Source organism: Pleurodeles waltl, chromosome 6 (genome assembly GCF_031143425.1).
Source record: "Pleurodeles waltl isolate 20211129_DDA chromosome 6, aPleWal1.hap1.20221129, whole genome shotgun sequence".
Taxonomy (NCBI): Eukaryota; Metazoa; Chordata; class Amphibia; order Caudata; family Salamandridae; genus Pleurodeles; species Pleurodeles waltl.
Window position 1 is genome coordinate 1,017,769,984 of NC_090445.1, and position 16,107 is coordinate 1,017,786,090.

The following is a 16,107-nucleotide window of genomic DNA, read 5'->3' on the forward strand; positions in this document are numbered from 1 at the left end:
GGCAGCATGGTGGCTGGAGGGAAATGGAAGCAATGGCCAAAAGGCATGCAGTGTTCACGGACCGCAATGCCAGACTGAAGGAAGAGAATAATTTCTTCCCAAGTTGGTCCACGCGTTTTGATTCCCATTAATCAATCAGTTTTTGTAAAGCGTGGCTACTCCCCTGTGAGGGTCTCAAGGTGCTGGTGGGTAGGGGAGAGTCCTCATCCAAAAAGTCACATCTTGAGGTTCTTCCTGAAGATGGCGAGTGACGGGCTTTGTCTGAGATGCAGGGGAAGGTTGTTCAAGGTCTTTCCTCAATGTAGGTGAAGGATCGTCCTCCGGCAGTTGTTTTGTGGATGCGAAGGATGGTGGCCATGGCCATCTGGGTGGAGCGGAGGGATCTGGCGGGGGTGTAGAAGGAGACGTGGTGGTTCAGGTAGGCTGGTCCTGCATTCTGTATAGCCTTGTACATGTGGGTGAGTAGCTTGAAGGTGATTCGCCTCTCGACCTGTAGCCAGTGGAGGGTCCTCAGGTGTTGGGAGACATGTTCTCGGTGTGGGAGGTCCAGAATGAGTCTGGCAGCGGCGTTCTGGATGAGTTGTCGTTTTTTGATGTTTCTAGTTGAGGTGCCGGCATAGAGGGTATTGCCGTAATCGAGATTGCTTGTGACTAAGGCGTGGGTGACTGTCCTGTGACAGTCTGCTGGAATCCATCAGAAGATCTTCCAAAGTTTGCGAAGTGTGTGCCAGCAGGAGGAGATGATTGAGTTTATCTGCGGGTCATGGATAGGGAGGAGTAGAGGATGATGCCTAGGTTGCGGCGTGCTCAGTCAGTGCACAGGGTGTGCTGAGGGATGTGGGCCACCAGGAGTCGTCTCAAACTGAGGTGGCATTTCCGAAGATGATGAGCTCAGTCTTGTCGGAATGGAGCTTGAGGCAGCTTTCTCTCATCCAGGTGGCGGCGGCTTCCATTCCTGAGTGGAAGGTCCTTTTGGCAGTGTCCGGGTCTTCGATGAGGGAAATGATGAGATGTGTGTCATCGACATATGACACGATATTCATACCGTGGCTTCTGACGATGGCTGAGAGAGGGGCCATGTATAAGTGGAACAGTGTGGGGCTCAGTGAGGATCCTTCAGGGACTCCGCAGTTGACTCCTGTGGGTCTGGATGTGTAGGGCAGGAGTCTTACCCTCTGCGTCCTCCGGGAGAAGAAGGGGTGGATCCATTCCAGGGCTCTTCTGTGGATTTGTGTGGTGGAGTCTGGTGGGCAAGGTGCTGTGAGACACAGTGTCAAAAGCTGCTGAGAGGTCGAGGAGTATGAGCGCTGCGGTGTGGCTGCGGAGTAGGAGTAAATCGGATGTCGTCAGTGGCTGCCAGGAGGGCTGTCTCTGTGCTGTGGTTGCTGCAGAAGCCAGACTGGGAGCCGTCCAGAGAGTTGTTGGCCTCAAAGAAATTCCATAGTTGTATATGGATTGCTTTTTCCAGAACTTTGTCGGGGTAGGGTACTAGTGAGATAGGCTGGAAATTGTTTAGTTCTGATGGGTCGGCAGAAGGTTTTTTCAGGAAAGGGCGTATTTTTGTGTGTTTCCAGTCCTCGGCAGAAGTGCCAGTGTTTATGGAAGGTGCCAGTGTCCAGGGGTGCGGATCGGAATGCGCCCAAAAGAGGAAGAAGCCTGGATGTCCAAACTCTCCTACATAGGATGTTGGGTTGAAGTGTTGTTAGGTGCAGGCCTACGGGGCGGGCTATTGTCCTTTTAACAGGAGTCTCTGAGCTGGGTTTAGACCACATCCCCAGCAGGACATCAGTGATGGTTTCATTGAATGGGAAAACTGGTTCAGCTGTACAGTCCCCGGGCTGAAGCACCTCGGTCTGGAGGTTAGTCCTGAAGGTAGCTCGAGGCCAAGGACCTTGGCTACACTTCTGACCACCACTGAATATGATGCTCCCTCCTCCGTAGGCACGGTAGGGGTAGAAAACATGCCAGCGTCAGGGGAGGTGTCAAGACCAAATTCCTGAGCCCAGTCCATTTCAGGATGTTCTAACAGGTTTTCTAAAGGGTCCAGCGACCCCTCCATTCTCTCACCGTACGCATAGACATAACTGTCAGGATCCAATCTGGGAAACAAAGTCCCCGAAGAAGGAATTGTCTTTGAGCATTGTTGTTCTGGCTGAGGACTGGAGTCGGGAATTGTATGGGATCAATGTAGATTGTGGGCCCAACCAACATCGAAAGTGTTGACATCCTTACCGGCACCGAGGAAGGTCAAATTGGCACGACCGTCATCAGCACGGATCTGGTAACGGATCCTTGGGTGCCCTCAGGAGCAGAGGCCGAAGCCACTTGCTTGGAACTCCAGGGAGCCCCTCTGACCCCAGTGGACCCGAAAGTGTAAAATAGGGTCGAACTGCCAAAAAATGAGTTGCATGGCCTCGTAAAACTCTGAGTTGGCAGGGGTGGCCCTGGCTCCAGGAAACTCAGGGAAGCACGGAGCTGACCCAGAAGCAGGCTTTGAGGACAGAGCCCTAGAGCGTCAATGCTCCTCCCACCTCAAGTTGTCCGAGTGATAGGGTGAAGTCGAAGAACATTTTTCTTCTTCGACTCTTCTTCTTGTGACCCGAATGTCCCAATGATTTGGACGAACAGGAGTGGTGATGGATTCACAAGCAGTCTCTTGACCTTCCTCTCGAACAAGACAAGTAGTGACGCGGAACTGAGCGCCAGGTCACCATGAGCTTTAGGGACTCCTCCCTCAAAGCCTTCAGGTTCATGCACTCGGAGCATGACTTTGGGTCATGGTCGCGCTCCGGACACCACAAGCACATGAGGTGCAGATCCCTCACCGACATCATGCAGTGACAGGAGTCACAAGGCTTGAATCTGGTCTTGCTGGAAGACATCTCAAAGCACCAACTAGGTAATAAACTACAACTAAAATGTCAAAAAGTCAGTAAAAAAATGACTGAGCTCATCTCCAGATCTGGGCGTAGCCTGGTGCTGCATGAAAAGAACTGAAGTTAGTGCGCCAGGGTGGCACCTATATACAACCTCAACGTCATCACAGCAACACAACGCCAACAACGGATGCAGAGTCGACCAACACCACCAGAGGGCGCACAAGGACACTGCTTGAAATAAAATCTCTAGATCCAGTCTGGCCCCTGGGGGAAATTCTAAGGTAAATAATCAGCAACTAGAAGTCTCCATCAGATAAAGAGTTCATGAACCCACCCCACCTGCTTTTTGCAGTACCACGTTGCAGTGGTGTTGTCTGTGAACACCTACACTGACTTCCCCTTGACAGAGGAAAGAAATGCTTTCAATGCTAGTTGGATCACATGGAGCTCTAACAAGTTGATGTAGAGTCCAGATTCCGCCAAGACCAGAGTCCTCTGTTCTCCCCCTACTGATATCCAAGATGGCTGCCCCCACCTGTCACTACTGTCAGATCTGGTTGGGGAAGGGAGAGGAGTCTTCGGAAGACTGACACCCCTAATCTCTGCAGATGAGCTGTAACCACCACCATCACCTTGCTGAACAGCCAAGGGGCGCTGGTAAGGCTAAAGAGGAGCATGGTGAACTGAAAGTGCTCATGGCCTACCTTGAACCACAGATAATGCCTGTGGCCAGGCAGGATGGGGATATGGAAATACGCATCCTGCAAATCTAATGCTACCAACCAATCTGCTTGTTCTAGGGCAGACAAGATCTGAGCCAAAGTGAGCATCTTGAATTTCTCCTTTTTGGAGAAGAGATTGACAGTTCGCGGATCTAATATAGGATGAAGACCCATGTTCTTTTTGGGGATCAGAAAGTAGCGGGAATAACAACCACTGCCTACTTCCGATATCAGAACCCTTTCTATATCTCCTTTGGACAAGAGTCGTAACGTCCTCTCAGAGTAAGGATAGATGATCCTCTGTCAGCTGTTCTTGTGTTGGCAGTATAGGGGAGGGGAAGATTCAAAGGAGAAGTAGTGGCCCCTCTGAATGATCTGCAATATCCATTTGTCTGATATAATGGATTGCCAGTGGAGGAGATGATGTTGGGTTCTCCCTTCAACTGGGCATCCATGGTCTTGCAGCACCAGACTAGAAGGGCTTAGAGGCGGCAGCTACTGGGGAGATGGTGACGGGCGACTTCTGGCTGCCTGACCCACAGGGTTGAATGCATTGCGTCCCCATCTTCGCACAGCTTTGGGAGCTAGTGCAGGACGGTGGCTGGCATAGGGTTGGTGCGGTGCCACTCCCTTTCCGTAGCTACTAAATGTGCAAAAGGCAGACTGTGGGTGAGGGGTCACTGAGAGGCCCAAGGACTTGGCGACAACCCGCAAGTCCTTAAAGCACTCCAGCACAGAGTCTGCCTTTTCTCCAAAGAGACGAGTCCTGTTGAAGGGCATCTCCATGAGGGTGGCCTGGACATCCCCACAAAAGCCCGATGTTCTCAACCAGGCGTGGCGCCTAAGAACCACTGCAGAGTGAAACCACTTAGCCCAGTGAGTCAGTTGTGTCCAATCCACACCTAAAGGTGTAGTTTATTGCAATCCTCCCATATCTTTCACTGCTTGGGAGAGGATGGCCCAGGCCTCCTCCAGGATGTGTGGCAGCACTTTGGCAACCGTATCCCAGAGAGTGTGGGAATAACACCCCAAAAAGGCATGCAGTGTTCACGGACCGCAAAGCTAAATGGACAAAAGAAAACATTTTCTTACCCAAGCTGTCCAGCTTTTTGGATTCCCTGTCTGGGGAGCAGCAAGGAATGCTGCAGGGATGTTGAGGCCTGGACTACTGGGCTATAAGGGGTGGGGTGTTGGCTAAGGAAACTTGGGACACCTGAGTGGGGGCGATTGTAGTGGGCAACTGACCTATTCACAGGACCCCTTTGCTAGGCTTGGACCAGGTTCCCAGCAGGACATCAGTCAGTGCTTCATTTAAGGGGAGCAAGAGCTCCGAAGAGGCGTTCCAGGTTGAAGCAGTTCCATCTAGAGGTTAGCCTGGACCGCCACAGAGGGAAGTTAGAGGTCAAAGACATACGCTGACCTCTTCACTATCATCGCATATGATGCTCCCTCCTCTGTAGCCCCGGGCAGGGGGCGAAAGCAAACCAGCATCTGGAGACGTGTCCAGTCCACTGCCATCTCCAAGTTCCTCATACCAGTCCATTGATGTTGCCAACTGGTATTCTAAAGAGTCCAGTGACCCATTCCATTCTTCTCGTAAGTCTGGCTATTCAGAAAAATGCTCAGGCAATGACCTAGGACAACTGCACCCTGTCGGCGCTGGAGTAGGCCGTGAGCGAGGCCATTCCGACTCAGAATCATCAGAGATTAGAATGGGGCTGGTGCCGCCAGGAGCATCGGGACCGGTGCCAGAGAAGGATGCGTTGGCATGACCAACGCCGGTCCATATCCACGATCGTATTCATGGGGGCCGATCACAGCTGGGGCTGGAGCTGGAGCTGCCATTAAAGACCTGACAAGGCTTCCTCCAAAGCCACAGGGCCCAAAAGCGCTCTGGGGGGGGGGGACAGCCCACTCAAAGACATGATGCATGGCCTCGACAAACTCCCTTACCTGAGTGGGGGTTGCTTCAGGAAATGAAGGGAGGCTTGAAGTCGGACCTGGCAATGGCTCTGTGGAACCCTGCCTGAACGCTGATATTCTGAAGTTGTAGAGTAGGCCGATGGATGAGAAGTCAAAGCACGCTTCAACTTCTTGTGCTTCTTATGACTCTTCCCAGAGTGTCTCAATGACCTGGGTTGGGACCAAGAGAACTTGGGCTCCTGGAAAGGTCCTGCGGCCTTCTTCTCGATCGGGACCTTTCCCTCTGAGGAGTCACACTAAGTGGCGTCAACTGCCAAGCAGCAAGCAGCTTTAGAGACAGCTTAGTCAAAGCCTTCGGTGCCTACGCCTGGCAGTCCAAGCACTACATAAGAGTCATGGTCGCACTCAAGTCACCACAAACACACCAGAAGGGGTACTGTGACAGACATCACACAGCTTAAACCTGCCTTCCTCGAAGACATACCTTGACACATGAAAAAAAACTCAACAAAACGTTGAAAAAATCTGTCAAAAGCAACAGAGGGACAGCCGTTCTCCGGATCAGCGCTAACTGGCATGGAAAGAAAGGAACTGATGTCCGCGCCCCTAGGTGGTGCCTATGTAGGTGACCGCGACGTCACTTCTGGCGCCAATTAAGCTGCAGTGTGGAACCAAACAAAGCCACCCTGCTGATCTCAGGGGTACTGCTCACGCAAAAATCTTCCTGATCCAATCTGACACCTGGGAAATTCAAAGGTAAGGAATCTGCAGCTAGATGTCTCTATCAGATTATACTAATTAGGAATATGCCAATTCCATCATTTTTTACAGGAGAGCACAGGCACTTTACCACTGGCTAGCATGGTTAAAGTGGAAAGAGTTCCAAAGCCAGCAAAAATAGTGGGTCCAGCAAAAGGTGAAAAATACGGTGTGACCACACAGAAAAGGTAGATTTCCTACAGTGAGCATATAAAATTAACACCTGTACTAATGTGTCAAAGCGTAAACAAATTGTGCCAGTGTAACAATGTATTTGAGGTCACCATAAATGTTCAAATTAGGGACAGGGGTAATAATAAAAGCAGGTGGTGCTACTCTGGTTTTTCAAACAGTCCCAAAATGTATTGCACACAAGCAGTGACAGGACTTGTCCCTTTATATGTCAGATGCTGTGAAAGGTTAAGGCAGATCACCTTCTTGATCCTAGAGATAGTTCTCCCAGTCCTTCTCAGGACCTCCACAATGGTGTTTCCAATTTGTTAGTAACAAGATCCCGTGATTCTGGCAGTTTTTATGGGTGAGCGCAAAGCGCTCCGTCCATTCTATAATCTCTCTTTGGGCTTCAAACCATACCCATGCCACATCAGTCACTTACATTGGTTCGTGGGCTTGCCTTTTAAAATCAGCTTGCTTTCATTTGTGAAAGGCATGCATGCGTCATGCCTTTTCTGGTGTTTAGCCCACCTACACAGCACCGGTAAACTACTAAAAACATACGAGGCTCGATGTTTTCAGCCTGGGGTCCGGACTACTTTATCTGTTTATTTTCCACGCAGCGTGATCGTGCTGCATTTTACATAGTGAGATCGCGGTGTGTTTTTTTTTCTTTACAATGGTAATAGCTCTAACTCTAGCACATGTGAGACCCGTTGCATTGAAAATGCTTGTTCTCTTTTGTAAGTTGGTTATATTGTACTGCTTCACTGAAACGTCCTGTATCTGAAGAGAAGACTCGCCTTACCAAAACGTATTGACAAAGTCAATAGGCCTCACTAGTGAAACCTACTGATTTTACCAATGCTGGCTTTTTTCTCCTAAATGGCAACTTTAAATGTGAGCACAGTTGTGACAGACATCTAAGAGGAGAAAAAAGCACTGGCAACGCTAGGAGGTTTCATGGGCGATACACCGGGGTGGTCCCCTCTCCCGTGGCGGAGGAGCATTGCCCCACTGCTGAAAACAGAAAAGTAAAAGTATTTATTATCCCTTTATTTTTCTGCTTACGTAGGGTGGGGGCACCATCCTCCATGTCGACAAGTGGAGGAGGAGTGGTGGTGCGCTTCTAAGTACCCATGTCAGTTTGGCAGGCTGTTCGAGGATGGCCAAACTGACATGCGCACTTGGAACTTTCTACCCAGCTGTATTTTACAGGTGGGTGGAGACCAAGCATTGTGCCCCACTCCCTCCCTAAGCTGCCCGCTCAGGCCAATCCCAGCACTCCTTTTATGCTGCGTTAACAGCATGAGAGAAGTGTTGGGAGTGGTTGGGGAGGGACGAAGATGTCAAGAAGTGGCTGAAGCCGTAGCAGCGGAACATGGAGGCAGCAGGTAAGTTTAAAAAAATAAAAATTAACTGAGATGAAGGAAGGCAGGTATATGCTGTGCTCAGATGTGATTTGGAAGCGCTTGACTAGGAGTTCTCTAAGGAGCTATAATCCAACAGTTTAAAATGGAGCAGCCCATTATAAAACTTTTTTAGTTATTTCAATATCATGTACACAGGTAAGTATACATTTGGTAGCTTGATATGCATAAAGAAAGAAATATGATTTGATGACAGGGAACTGTCAGGATTGCACATTCATATTTGTGTCAACAATTTGAAAGTTTGATTACTAGAAAGTTGGTTCGGAGGGTATTTAAAAGAACAGAAATGTGGCAGTTGTGTATTTTACATTTAAATTGCTAATAATAGTTACTATTCATACCGCATGTGTCTGGTCTCTAGGCATTGATGCTATTAATTATTTACGAACTTAATGGTCCTCTTTTTGTGAGCCTCAGAAGGGTGAAACGCTGAGTGAACACTGTAGCACTCGACCAAGTGACCTCCAGTTTACATACAGATATATTTAATTAGCGCATTAGTCCACTGAGCTTTCTCACTAGCTCAGTTATTTTTCCCCAACTTCTTGACTGATTTTAAGAACAAAGAACAAAACCTAAGTAACAAAGTTTCATATTAATATCAAAACATTATCACAGTGAAACTCTCAGGGTGGTGCTTTCTCCAGTAGCAAGCAGCACATACAAAACGAGTGCGAATCTGGTAGTTCTACTGCCTTGAACACATTCGCTTTTTTTTGTTCATGCACACTTGTGGACGTTTACACTGCTATCTGCATGCTGGCACCCAACACAGAGGATTGTCAGGAAGAGTTCAGAGCAAGCATACATCTTTCGAATAGATGTAATTTTCTAGGACTTCCCTCAGCTGCTGTTTAAAATATGTTCACTGGCTTCATGCAACAACTAAGCGCTAAATGTGGTTAGATATCTAGTTCAAAAAATGTAAAGGAACCTTATGGTGTTACTAAGGGTTTCTTAAATTATTTTAAAAAAAAAAAACATTCAAAGATAGGCACCATGTATGTGCGAGATGCAGACATCTTTAAATGGGATTTATTTAAAATGCAACAATATAAATGCACAAATGCCCATCTTGGAATGGCCCGATTTTTTTTAAGATGACTTAAAACACACCGAGTAGCACTATTAGGACAAGGCGAATGAAGAGGCAAAGAGGAGCAAGCAGTTATTGGGTGGTGAACAGTTTCAACATTAATAAAGAGAAGCTAATGTGGAAAGTGGGGGAGCAGGAAGAGAAGGAGAGAGAAAGAAATAGTCCCTTATACGCAATGCAAGGTCTGAGTTAAGCAGTGGAAGATGACATGTAATCAAATCTAAACAACATGAGACTGAAATGCTCCTGGGAGGGACGAAAACAAGAATATAGAGGAAAGCAACCAAATCAGGAGCAGGAAAGGGAAACAGACCAGAAACATAACCACCCACAAGCAAGAGACCAAACCAAAGACCACTTGTTCACAACAGGGTATTCAACAACAGAAAGCTAAAAATTTCTGTAGACGAGACCTAAAAAGGCATAAGTTTGGGGGACTGTAATAAATCTTTTTAGTCTCTATACAGAGAAATAAATAATATATACTGCTTTGACGTGTGAGTAGTATGACTGCTAAAAAGACCTCCAAGATCCTATATATCTTTTAATTCTGACAATTGTTTCCATCCATTCATCCATCCACATCACAGTTCTATCCCTTCTTCTCTTCTGGACATTTTATGAATGATTGAATGTAGATAACATTTGTTGTTAATATTTAGCAAACACACTCAACTACGGTAGGGCACTTAACTATCTCCGCTTACACACAATTCATAGATCAATATCTCCCAGCTGTTACAGAATTAAGATCCTTCCCTTAATATAGATCAGAGGTCTTCAAACTTGTTGATGCCAGGACCCCCTCTTCAAAAATTTTAGGTGTAAGGACCCCTCCTGATAGAATATTTCTAGAACCTGGTACTCCTCATCATGATCAATAACAAAAGTCCCCATTTCCCACAGCAAATCATTTTTACTGTGAAGAAATAATATTAAACAGTGTTTAGCAAACCAAAGCTCAGAGAGTGTGGGGGCATGGTCAAGGGTGTGGCTAAAAACGAAGGCCATAATTTATGAGGAATTGACGTGGGGCAGCGCCGCAAGTCTTCTTGCTACACTGCCCCACGCCAATATGAAAGGGCAGGAATGGACCGTATTTATGAAATACAGTGCATTTCTGTCCTTTCCCCTTGGGCTGGCGCACAGTTGTTACCTAGTGCCAACATAGGCAGGATTGTTTTTGTGCAGGAAGGGGCACCTTCCTGCACAAAAACAACCCAGAGAGGCACTGTACCTCTTTCTATATGCGTGGCAGAATGCAACACACATGGAAAGAAAAAAAAACAAGGAGAAATAACGCCTGCTCTGGGGAGATGTAAGGTTTTGGCATTGCTACAGTTTACGTGATTTTGTAAATCTGGTGCAGCGTCCAAATCCATCTGTGTTGCATGGGAACACCCACCACAAAGCCCATGGAATGCCTCCTTGACGCAAATTAAGGCAATGCAGTGGCTTTTGCTGCTTTGTCTTATTCCATATTTAAAAGGCAATTCAAAGCCTCTCAGGGTGGCTTTGCGTCACCTCATAGGTATGATTGGGAGGCTTGGGCCGCCGGAGTGTAAAAAAAGTGATGCGCCAGCAGCGCAAGCCTCTCATAAATAAACCCAAAATATTCTCTGTTTTTTTTTTAATCTTTCACCGTCAGGTAGCTACATATAAAGTAACAGCCAGCTCAAGTGAAAGATAAATAAAAGAAAGTTGTTACTCATTGGGAAATGCACTGTAGTGCATTATGAAACCTCTATTAATTAATGCACTGCAGACATCTGTATGTAACCAGAGAGCGACAGAACTAAATCTTGGTTAGTGCAGTTTAGAATAGTGACTTGTGTATTTTTAGTGCCATGAGGTCACAGCCTGTGACGAAAGCACTGTGAATATGTAAGGCATTATTTCATACTTGCATTACACACAGTATACGATAGGCCACTACAAAAAGGTTTGAGATAAAACTGTGCTTCCAAAATGTAGATTTAAGTAATATCAGAGCATATGCAATACTTTTTGAAAACATTTTTTAATAGCTGTCCATTCAACACCTCCAGGTGAAGTAAACACTGTGGAAATACAATAAAAAATGTGCACTTCACAACGCAGTTGTTAACTCTGCATTACCCCTCTAAAAGAATAAATGTTTGTCCTCACAAAGCTTTGAGTGATTCCATCATTTAAAGCTGCTCCCAAGCACCCTTTACATTTGCAGATTAGCTCTTAAAGCACATTTGCATTTCATTCAGGAAGCAGACACCCTGCGATGAAGGTCTCCTTAGCTGTCTGTGCGGCTTTCACAGCAACGGAGACTCAAAGTTCAGCTGAGGCATTTTAAGGATCAGCTGAGGGAATGCGCGACCCTCTTTCCAGGACTCCACGTCACCCCCCTGGGGGTCCCAACCCCCAGATTGAAGACCTCTGATATAGATGTATAGCAGAAGACAGTATTTTTTTGTAGATGTAAATTTCGATAGTTATCACGTGCGAGTCAATATATTAAAAAAAACCTTTAAACTTAAAAAGTAACCCCTCTTTGCCTAGAAAAGTGAAATCAAAACTTTTCTCTGGGTTCTGATATCCACATAACCTTTCTCCAACCCCCGGCCCCTTTGAGACAGGTAAAAACTCTCATTTTCCTACACTTGACCCAAAACGAACAGTGATGGAAAAGAACTAACAAACTAAAAATGAGTAGTGGGTGGACAATAATCCTCACCGGGCTTTTTCAGTAGTTTGGGCGGACAAATTGAATATCACTGACTTGGATACTAACAGTTAACACAGAAGACTCCTAAGTGTGTGATGCATTCTAAAGAACTATTCATTATCAACAACACTATTTTTAGGAGTGACTGTGGTGAGCCATCATTTTTTTTTTTTTTTTTTTACTTCGTCATCATTTGACACTTTGTTTCTATGTGTGATAAAACACATGCGCATGGAGCTAAGCTGCCAGGTTTTGCCACAAGACAAGGGATCCAACAAAATGACTTCAGTACCGAGTTCCGCATTTATTATTGGATGCGTTCAACTCTGACACAAGGCACAGTTCACAAAACGACTTTTTTTTTTTTTTGCAGAAAACCATCAATTTTGCAGCTTTTCTGTTATTTCTTTTTAGAAACTAGGCGAGAATAGAAGACACCCCAGATACTTTCCAGTACAAATATTTATTTTTGGGAAAAATAAGTCAAGAGCTCAAGTTTATCATTACCTCATCAACCACTTTCTATTTACTCATATAAATATGGTTTAAGCTTACATAAACCAAACAAGGAACAATGCAGAGAAGGCCGAAAGAAAATCTCTGGCAGTCACTTCATCAAACAATTTTTTTTAAAGTTATTCACATTCAGCGTTACAGAGCTTTAGCTTCGCGGACTGTAAAATTAGTGCCTCAAACACAGCAAGGGAAAGAAACAACATATTAAGGAAGTGGGAAGTACTTTACACTGTGAGCTACCGTTGGATCCAAACAAGAATAGGTGCTGATTTTATTTTCACCTAAGACGAAATGAATATTTGGAGAGGAACAAAATAGTATTTTCTGAACTGTGTAGTTCTTTACGCACTCTAGCCATATAAAGTAACACAAATCCTTCTAATGCCCATGCCAACAGAATATAATCAGTTTATTTAAATCCGTTGAGTCATCTTATACAGTGGTACCAATTTATAAACAAAACCAGAAAAAGGGCAATTACAAACCTTTTCAGCTAAATTTTACTTTCACCAATTCATCTAACCTAAATTTCTGTGAACACATCTTTCATGGTGGTTTCCGCATTTTTAGACATTTGAGGATGATACCGTAAGTGCATATTTACAGCACAATTGTGCTCCAGATGAAAGGAAAGGTGTTCTAAACGCATGTCTTCCCCTTCTGCCAAGGGGTCAGTGCCATCCGTTTGGTAGGACCGGGTCAACCAGAGGAACATTTATGAGGATTATTGTCCCCATAAATGCACGATACTTCGGAGTAAATAGAGTACGCCGTTGATTTTCATTTTATTCTTTCATAGGAGTTGTAAGAAATATTTATTGACGTTTTTCTGCTTTAAATCGGTTTGTGGAAATTATGTTGCATAATCAACTTGGAGAGACATTAAGAAAGGAAGATGAAATTTAGAAAAAGAGTTGGTGACTCGGTAGGGGGTGGGAGAGTAAAATGAGGGGCAAGGGGACTGGACAAAAAAGAGAAATATTAGTTGGAGAGAAATGCAAAACAGAAGAGGTTCAGGTAGAGGATAAGACAGATAGTTGGGCAAAGGAGCAAAAGAGGAGTCAGGAGACAGAAGAAAGAAAAGGAAAGTAAGTGAGTGGGAGAAGAACAGAAGATGAAACAGGTCTAAGGAAGGAAAAGCTGATGCACAGAGGAAACAGGAGGGTGGTGAGGGAGTCTCCACAGACAGAAAGGACGATAAAGCCAGGAAGAAAGAAAGAATAGAAAAGCATATTAGACTTTACGAAAAAGATGATGTGCAGCTAAATTTTCCAGCTTTACTGATGCCTGCTTATAAAACAGATTTCGAATTATAAATGTAAAGAATTGTCAGACTTTTTGAAAAACAAAATAAATAAACTTTTCAACATTTTCAGCCTGAAAAATAAGAAACAATGACTTCCATTAAAAAATACTCTTGTAAATCTTTTGCCAGCAATTGCAGTTTGTTGTACAATATTGCAATGCAACCATTTTAGACAGTTTGTACTGATTGTCGGGATCAACGAATTATTGTTAAAACGTTCATGTTAAGGTCAGTCTTTGAAGGGTATAGGACTTTTAGTTTCTCCTCGTCGTCCACGACTCGAACTTGCTCGACTACAAGTTGTGTGCCGTTTAACATTTCTGCAGTTTTATAGAAAGCAGGGCCGATGGGTCCACAGAGAGCCTCTGTCTCGGGGTCTGACGTTACTTCTTCCTCCTGATTCTCCAAGGCAAATTTGTGGAGCTCTGCCATTTTCTGGAAACACAAAATAGAATAATGCTTACTTTCACAAAGAGTTGGTATATCATTTTGGTAGATGATCAACAGATATAACAAATTGCACCCACTGATATTCTAGTTGAAAAGCTTTATGCAAGTGAAAAAGGTAAAAGGACTTGGCCTGAAAATACAAGGACAACCAATTGCAGAAACATTGAGGCCAAAAGCACTAATAGTTGTTATATAAAGGCAAGCTCTCCAGTTCTTTATGGGAAGGTAGGATTAAGCAGAGCATTGGTAACCTTAAGTAAAAGCTATTCAAACAAGGAGTAGATTTGGAATGTCGCTTGACAACAGATTTACAAAACATAAATAATTTAACTTTGAAGCCTCTAATTTTCAGGTTCCACACTAAAAACGTATGCAAATTTACAAATTAAACGAAGGCCCATCTCTTGCCAGACAATGTAGTAAGTCGGCGCAGTAAGTCGGCGCAAACTAAATACCATTCAACAGAAGATTAATTCACAAATTTGAGAGTCAAAAGGGATCTGGTAAGAGTCAAGATGCTAGTAGTATGAAAAGCCAAAAGTTCCAACATATCTGAGACGTATCTGTTTGGACGTAACATCTGAAACAATGAGCACTGGTAGGACGCAAGTAATGAGTCCACGCTTCAGGGGACAGACATACATAAAAAGAGGAACTAAAGCCCACACAAGCTAACAGATAAGGAGCAAGCAAATTATAGTGACAATAAAGCAAATTATTGGTAAGAAATGGGTGGGCTCTAAGCCCACGTAACAAAACGGTACATATTGCAGCATACCCAGCGTGTGCTGTCTTGTAAGGTGACACCTAAAAAAAATGTGACCCTCACACTAGCTTACCGTGGCAAGGCCTATTGGCTTTACAGTGCTCTTCGCTGCTCCATCAAGGTCTATGAGAAAAAAAAAAAAAAAAAAAAAAAAAAGGCTCCCTGCTCCTGTTTTAAAAATGCTGAAATTAAACTATCTTCGAAGAAGGCGGAAATTATAACACTAAAACTGCAAGGAATTCAGAACATTCTCTGGGGAAAATCTTGCCTGCGCACTAGGCCTAGGCTAAACAATTCCGCCAGTACAATCGGAGGAATTTGTTAATTCCGCGTTACTCTAATAACGCATAATTACTTTCAAATTCAGCCGCTGTGCCCGAGCAATTAAATATTTATTTCTAAGAGGACTGGAAAACGAAGCACTCCCTCTATGTTCAAAACTCACAGAAACGTAAAGATTAATTTGCAGTGTTTTTTAAACATAGGGACAGCTCCTTTTTGCAACCCTGTTTAGAAACACACAAAACCTCAGTGCACACCCCTCTGCGCCCTTACATAGTCTGAAGTAATTACTGCAGAGTATGGAAGGGCGCCGAGGGGTATGCCCTGCAGAGTGATATGCAGTGGTTTCTAAAGTTTAGAAACCACTGTATACCACTCATCAGCGGTGTCCATACACAGTCTGAAGTAAACACTGTAGAATATGTAAGGGCACCTTGTAGCGTTTGGTTGCACTATTTTCTTAACGCCAAATGCATACTTGCATTAATTTTTGGACACAAATGTGCATTTTGTGCTAACAGAATAGCACCAAATGCCCACTCTGTTCCACCACGGAATTCTGCTTAATGTCAAATATTTTTAATATAATTCTGCAGAATTCTGCAAAGTCAAATTCTGCCAGTTCCATCCACCTTTACTGCTCACCCAATCCTGGTGCGTAATTTTGCTGTTACTCATTTACTTAGAGAATGTCAGATATTTTTGGGATCTTAAAAACAAACTTATCAGTTTTATCAGGCACCTTGCACAAATGTACTGAGAGAAAAATTCATATATAAATTAATGAAGCAGCGTTATGAAAAAAACAAATGACTGGGTGCTTTAAAAAGGTTGCGCACTAATTCGCTCTGTGCATTAATTTAAATCTTAATCATAATTACATTTTGTTCAATCCACGTTTCCCTTCCTTGTGATTTATTTTTACTTAAGCTAATTTGTTATCAATGAAACTGGTGCTGCAGCTGGTGCAAACATCTGTGCCAATTCCTGTGGTGCTATGTGCGCTAAATTAGCTGAAGTGCGATTTTGCATTCAGGTGGCAAGAAAGTATAAGTATCTTCAACAATAACGATGGGCCAGGAGTACAAAAAAAAACACCA

General features: G+C 44.4%; 2 protein-coding genes across 2 annotated transcripts in view; one reads left to right on the top strand and one right to left on the bottom strand.

Annotated features, from left to right (window-relative positions):
- SMIM1 (small integral membrane protein 1 (Vel blood group)) overlaps nucleotides 1-16,107 on the top strand; it is a 402,844-nt gene that overhangs the window by 311,913 nt on the left and 74,824 nt on the right. The gene's annotated exons all lie outside the window — the stretch shown is intronic.
- LRRC47 (leucine rich repeat containing 47) overlaps nucleotides 12,135-16,107 on the bottom strand; it is a 127,966-nt gene continuing 123,993 nt past the window's right edge. The window contains exon 7 of the mRNA XM_069239958.1: nucleotides 12,135-13,944. Within this exon, the coding sequence (XP_069096059.1) occupies nucleotides 13,705-13,944 (240 nt within the window). The 3' untranslated portion in view covers nucleotides 12,135-13,704. The remainder of the gene's footprint in view (nucleotides 13,945-16,107) is intronic.